This window comes from Mustela nigripes, chromosome 10, assembly GCF_022355385.1.
Source record: "Mustela nigripes isolate SB6536 chromosome 10, MUSNIG.SB6536, whole genome shotgun sequence".
Lineage (NCBI taxonomy): Eukaryota > Metazoa > Chordata > Mammalia > Carnivora > Mustelidae > Mustela > Mustela nigripes.
The window spans coordinates 40,927,290-40,934,242 of record NC_081566.1 but is presented as its reverse complement, the minus strand read 5'-3'; the positions used below and the strand labels follow the sequence as shown (position 1 = coordinate 40,934,242).

Sequence of the window (6,953 nt, the reverse complement as noted above, 5' to 3'; positions counted from 1 at the left end):
GAGCTGCTGACCTCCGCAGCACTGTCTCACTGTGCGTGACATCAAAAGCTTATCATGGGCCAGAGTCAGAGTCAAGCAAGGGGAGGTATATTTCTCCACATCCCAACCCAAGTGACCTTCCAGTTCATCTAATTGAAAATAATGATCATAATTGGGCTCATTTGCCCTCCATGATTGCTAGGATAATGGAGATGACTTAGAATCAAAAGCCAAAGAGAGAAACAGAGGTCATCTAATCCAACTCCCTAATTTCTGAGAGGAAAATTGAGGGGCTTGTCCAAGTTCACACAGCTCATTAGGAAGAACCTGAGCGACAACCCATCTATTCTCCCTCCCGGTGCAGAACTCCTTCTGTGGGATCATGCTTCGCTGGGCCTCCGGGCCAGTGTGGCCCTGGAAGCCAGGAGGCCCTCGGTGCCTTGGCTTACGAGAGGCTGTTCCAGAGGCGATGTCAGACTCCCAGGGGAGGCTTTCTTCCCCCCTGGGCTTGCTTGTTGAAGCATCAAGGCCTCCCCCACCCACATGTCCTTATCAGAATCTGGGATGGGCTCTTAATCCACAGCTCCCAGGCCCCATCTACACTCTCTGGACAGTGTGATATCATCCAGAAACAGCTGACCGAGCACAGGTCTCCCAGGAGGGCGAGGTGTACCAAGTGGGGAAACGGGGAGCAGAGTGGACCAAGCAACGCCCAGTCCCTGAACACATGAGACCCATCAGCTACAACTCCTCGAACTGTTCGTTCGGGTCCACAGCCCCTGGACCCCCAGCTGGCCAAGGGGTACTCCCCACCCCTGCTGAAATGGGCCAGATCTACAGTAAAAAAGACCGTGCTTGGTCACAGAACACTCCCATGTCCACTGAGGGACTGTCAGGCTACCAGGAGCCGCGAACAACCCCCAGATCAGTCTGCCGTTCTGCAGTCACCCTAGCTTGGAGACTGGTGGGTAATGATATGTCCTTTTGGCCTCCAGATAGCCCTCCCTTTCAGGCTTTCTGCTAGAGAGTAGGAACGCAATGAAATCTTCACGAGTGGAGCCTGTTAGGAGACAAGAAGATAGGTGCTGACAAGAATAAAACACCAGGATGGACAAAAATGCATCCCTAACCCCTTCCTTACATCCCTCAAGGCGGGTCCTTACAAACAAGTGCCTAGGACATTTGTGTTCAAAGCCGCCGACAAAAATGCGACCATTCCTTCAAATAACCTCTTGACACAAGTGGGTCCCTATAATCAAGTCTATCTGTGAGACAGATGAGCCGGCTTCCCCCAACCCCATCTCCTGCCTCCTCTACCCGCCGACTGTACCATACACAGCCTCTCCGGTCCCCCGGCCATCTAGACACCTCGGTCAACCACAAGTTCATTGACAAGGATCATGGAAGTGTGAAATGAAGCATGTGTTGATGGAGGGGGGGGAATGGTTCTGTTCATGAATCAATATATTTAAAATTTAATTTAAATACAGCCCACTGCTGGCTAGGAAAAAACAAAAACAAAAACAAAACTAGCCCAGGTCCATGATGTCCTGGTGATCTCCGTGGGAAATGCTGAGCTCCTAAGTGGGGTGGGGGGTGCTGAAGCCTGTGTCAAGCCTCATGGACAGAACATAGGAGCCTGAGATGATGAAGGCTGCTCTTATTTCCTTGCATATGTCTGATCCACATGGCCAGGGGGAGTAATAAATTGGTAACAAATCTTTGCTGTCGGGAGTAGCTGCTCTTTAGCGACTGGTATAGCCTCGGTATGCAAGGCCCAGATACTGCGGCCCAGCTGTTTTTGTCTAATAGGAACGGAGGTACCAAATGGCCATCCCAGAGATGACAAGAGAGCCTGGACCTGGAACTTTCTGACAATTCTGCCCCAGCCTGGGAACAGGTTCGGGGTCCCCAGCTCACCATCTCAGTCTGAGACTCGGGCTATAAGTCCCAATCAAGTGTATTATTTTCTGTGCCTCGTGTGGACGGACAGGTCACACATGCTGAATGAGCAAATGTGTGAGCACAGCTGAGGCCCAGCAAGAACAGATGCAGGAGACCTGGCCAGACTCCGGAGTGCTCAGTCTAGAACCCCGGCCCGTCCAGTAAGGTCACAGGGAAGTGAGAACATGCATTAAAGGACGGAGGAAGGAGTCACACAACTAGATTTTTCTTTTATACAAGCCACATGCTATAGGCCTTCGGGGGTCACTGAAGGGAAACACTGAGACACCAAGAAAGGATTTGATTCCAAGGGAAAGGCTCAGTGATGTGGGAATGCGACCTTCTCTAAACCACACGGCTTCAACTGCAACATTTTTATTAAAGTAACAACAACAAAAAAAGCGTACATTTGTCCATAAAGCTGTACATTCTTCCATATAAAAACACTATTATACAATTAGTAACCTTTGACTTTTCTGTCAGAATATAGCTTACAAATGTACGACTATTATTTTTACTTCATAGGAGAGACAGGCCTGCTCAACAGTCCAGCTCTGGGTGTTTTGCTGTTTTTAAAGTGAACATCAAAAAAGAAAAAAACAAAAAATGAGAGAAGATGAAGCACGAGACCGTGAGGCTGCTTTGAAAAAGGCAGGGGCCTGTTTGTAGACAAGAGGCAACACCACAGTCTGTGGGGATTCACAGCTTCATTTCCACCCACAGGCCAGAAAAGGTGCTCTTGGGTCTGCGGGCCTGAAGTTATCTTTAAAGCAAGAAAGGCTGGAAGCAGGGTCTGGGAAGGCAGCTTGGAGTCTAGAGTTGAAAAGGGGGCAGACCTGGCAGGAATGGGGTGTGTAGGGGAGAGTGTTTGGTAAATAGCACCTTTGTGTCAGAACTGACTAGTTCAGGAATCCAGGGAAGGGAACTGACTGTGGAGCAGGGACCCCTGGGGTGGGGGATGGTTAGGGAGAAAAGTTCCTCACTAAGGGGCAACAGCCAGGTAGGCTGTCGTAGGAGGGGTGCCAGGTCGACCAGATGCTCTAGCTACACCCTTCTAAAGTGATTCGGGTTGGAAAACTCAAGACCTTCTGAGGGACTCCTTGCTAATGTCACTGAAAAACCGAAGGAAGGGTTTCTTCCCAGTATGGACTTCCATGGGCTCCAACCCAGAACAGTAAATATTGCACAAGTCTAGAGACAAACTTGGATTGTACTGAGACAACAACTTCCCCACGGGTGCTCTGAGCACCACGGAAGGGGGAGAAAAAAAAAAAAACCATAAAAAAGAAAAAAAAAAGCAATGCCCAGGATTGTGGCTTTTAGTGTCAGCCCTACAAGAATACCAAGTAGTTGCAGGACTTGGGGCATTCTCCCATTCAGCCAAGGAACTCCTGCAAGGCTGACCAGCCAGCCAGAGTCCCGAGCATGGGGGAGGAGGGAGAGTTTCCTAAGTCCTCCAGGGCACCAGGAGGTTCTGGGAAGCAGTTCTCCTTCAGACTCTCCTGGGATCCAGGAGGCCATATTGCACAGTGAGTGAGAGCTCTTGTTCTGGAAAGTTGGGCAGCTCCATGACCCAACAAGAAGGGGACAAGAGTGGGAGAGTCAGGGAGGAGTGTTGTGCTTTGCAAAAGAAGGCAGTAATAAAGAACCTGGAGATCCCCGTAGCTTTTGAGTCAACTTTCGAAGGGGTAATGGCGGCAGCATCAGGAGTTTCGTGTGGTTCCAAAAAGAAGGGTTTGGCCAAAAACAAATATCCCCAAGTGGATACTCTTTGGGTCCCAAAATTCCATTGCAAACCACCCCCAAGTTATTCACCCCCGCACAGAGCAGCACATAGCAAAGCCAAGGTTTTGTGCAGGGTACCCTTTCGTCCCAACCCCAATAACCTCTAACTCCTGCCTTACCCCCCATGAACCCCACAAAACAAAAAGCTTTCTGTTTCCTGCCTGGGAAGCAACATCTACAGGCCCCTGAGTGTAGATCAGAAACAAGTCATGATTTCAAGAAAAGCTGCTTAGGATAGAAGTAACTGGGAGAGGACTTTTCACTTTCTGCCCTAGATCTCCCCGGAAAAATAGAAGAGAAGATTAGGTAACATAGCATAATTGAAGTCCAGGCTTGAATGCCCCTGAGGAGGAGAGGGCCCAGGGGTGCAGGCAGGTATCCTGCTCTGGAGAGAGAGGTCTGAACTCAGTCTCTCTTCTCCCCGCCGCACGCCAGATCCTGGCCACTCTCATTCACAGTTGCTAACCTTGCTTGCTCCCTTCTCACATCTTCCTGGGGGGCCAGCCAAGTTTCTCCCACCTCACCCCTGTCAGGTCCGCCCCCTCACGACTCGCCCCCTCCCGTAGGCAGGCACTGGGTCCCAGACTCAAGCACACACAACAGTTCTCTCCAAAGGCACCTGGGGAGGCCACTTCTGAGCAGCTCCCTTTAAGGATTTTTCTTTAAAAAAAATCTTTTGGTTTTTTTTTTTTCCTCCCCTTTTCTTAAAAAAAAAATATATATTTATATATATATAAATAGCTCTTCATTTAAAATAGTTCCCCAGGTTGAGGTATGCGGTGGCCTGTTGTCGTGGCAGAATGAGTACAGTAGCGTGCCTGATGGGGGCGGCAGGGGACCCTAACTGGAGACCGCCATCACGTAGTTCTTCGAGGGGCTGCTCCGGCCGAGCATCATTTGGTTCTTGCAGGTGAGGAGTCCATAGGAGGCAGCCACCGGGGCCTCCTCATACAGGACACAGATGGAGCCATCCTCCCCGATGCGGTAGGACACCTCGTAGGGGTCCACCCACAGGGTCAGCTCGCTGGGCAGCAGCTGGTGCAGCTGGGGCTGGCTGAGTCCGATCCGGCTGGCCACCTTGCTGATGATGGGGTCCATCTTGTGGTTGATGCGGATGCAACGGTAGCCGGAGCCCTTGGACGGCTTTTCAGGAAACCAGTGGTGTTTGTAGTGCTCTGCAGGGACGGAACAAGAGGGAGATGCCCTGGTTAGAGCAGCCGGGCTGTGAAGGCTACAGCAAGGGGGGATGGGGATGAAGAGAAAGGAGTAGAGGAAGGAACCCAGAGACTGTAAGTGAGCAATGTGGTTTCTCAGGAGTTCCAGGACCCTCCTAAAATCCTCTGGCCACTGAAGCAGAGAACGTTACAGGATTTCCCCCCTCACTTCTTCTAGGACAAGGATGTGAGGGTGTATAGGGAGGGAGTCCCACGGCTCCGGGGCCATCCCAAGTAGCTAGTGTATTGCTTTTGGCACACTCTCTGTTTAAGAAGGAGGGGTGAGCCTGGGGAGGACTTGTCCAGGCAGAGCCTCTGGAGACCTATGAGCTGAAGCTGCAAGGCCAGCAAGGCAGCCCTCATTGTCAGACTCACAGCAAGTCACTCTGTCTCCCACCCTGGGCCCCAGAGGCCCCCTCTGCCTCCTACAAAAGCCAGAGACCTTCTGGCAGTGGTGAGAGGAGTGAAAACCCGGTTGTTTTTAATGAAATGGATGTTGCTCCTCGGAAGGTAGGATCTGTGTGGGCACGTTTGAAGATGGCTATCGCTGCTGGAGACTGGCGGCCAACCAGCTAGAAACAGCTGGGAGATAGGTTTCTCTCCCCAGGCTGCCCTGCTTATCTCTTGTCAACCTCCCATGTCAGGCCGCCCCCGCCCCAGCACACAGGCCCGCAGAGCGCAGTTACTACCTACAAGGCTTTCTCAGTACCATAATGGGTGGCAGATGGCTAAGGGGAGCCAAAGCATACAAAGGGGGCCGGGATTCCAACTTCCGAACGAGTCAACAACCCGCCCGGGGAACAGCGCAGCCCTGTGCCGCCTGAAGAACCACGATGAGGATCCAAGTTGTTGAGAAGGCTCAACTCAACTGTGCCTTCTTCCCCCATAATTAGCCCATGGCTGGCTGGGCTGGCTCGCCCCCAGCGCCCCTGGAAAGTCTCAGTAAGGGGAATGAGCTCGCACTCAGGCCCGCAGGTGCCTCCTCTCTCGGAACAGAAGCCGGGGCCTAGGCTCGCACTCCAGGACAAGGGTCTGCGTGGAGGAACGCGCCCCACCAGAGCCATCATCCATCGAAACCCGACCCAGGTGAACGCGGCGATGCGGGCCGCCCAGGGGGCTGGAGGGAAACCGAGTCCCGGTGCTGCTCGCGAGGGGAACCCTGCCCTAACAGGAGAGGAAAGACGGACCAGGCAGGAAGGCGGGGCCGAACCCCAGTGGCGGGGCTCGACGGAAGCCAGGATCCTCGGCGGGGCTCACCTGTTAGTGCCTCCTGGAGAGCCCCGCTGAAAACCTTTAGTCTCTGCTCGCTCACGCAGCCCCGGGTCCTCAGGAGGCTGGAGAGGAAGCCCACGGCGGCGGCGATCTCCGGGAGCATGTCTGTTCTTTTCCCTGTCCAGTGGGCCTGGCTCATGTCGTGCGCGGTTCGGACGGAGGTAGCAGCGGCGGGGAGCAGTGAGAGGTCGCCGATGGGACGTGCCGCCTTCCAGCTGCTCTACGCTCGCTGGGCCGCTGCTCGGGCTCTGCCCGGACTTCACCCGGGACGTGCCTTTCATACTGTTCCGAGAGGCGGGGGAGCCCGCGGCGGCACCCATTGGCTACCGCCGGCGGATGGGGGCGTGGCAAGATGCCTGCCCCGCCCCGCGCGCTCCGGGCCGGGCGGGGCCTAGCCGCTAGTCCCCCGCCCCGCCCCCGCCCCCGCCGCCTCCTCGGCGCTGAGGTCATCGCCCGCTGACGTCAGTGCTGGGAACCTGAGCCGGGCTGGCTGGCGAAAGGTGGCGCGGGGAGGAAAAGGGGAGCCGGGGAGGGCACTGAAGCCTTTCGACGGAGGAAAGCTGCGCCCAGTCCGCCCCGCGCTGGGAATGCCTGGATCTCTCCTCTCCGCCGGTCCTTCAAGACTTTGGTCACCGGCCACCTCCTCCAGGAAGCCTTCCTTTGCTGATACCACCTCTCCCACTCGATCCCTTTTCTGGCTCTCACATTTTCCAATCCCCACTGTCAGAACCACTCACCCAGACTCTTTGTCACCATTTT

General features: G+C 54.1%; 1 protein-coding gene across 1 annotated transcript; it reads right to left on the bottom strand.

Annotated features, from left to right (window-relative positions):
- Positions 1-2,282: 2,282 nt before the first annotated feature.
- Positions 2,283-6,468, bottom strand: BTG2 (BTG anti-proliferation factor 2). Its single transcript, XM_059413144.1, has 2 exons — positions 6,180-6,468; positions 2,283-4,883 (listed from the first exon to the last, which is right to left on the bottom strand). The coding sequence occupies exons 1-2, from the start codon at positions 6,331-6,333 to the stop codon at positions 4,549-4,551; spliced, it is 489 nt and encodes a 162-aa protein (XP_059269127.1). The 5' UTR covers positions 6,334-6,468; the 3' UTR covers positions 2,283-4,548.
- Between the last annotated feature and the right edge of the window lie 485 nt (positions 6,469-6,953).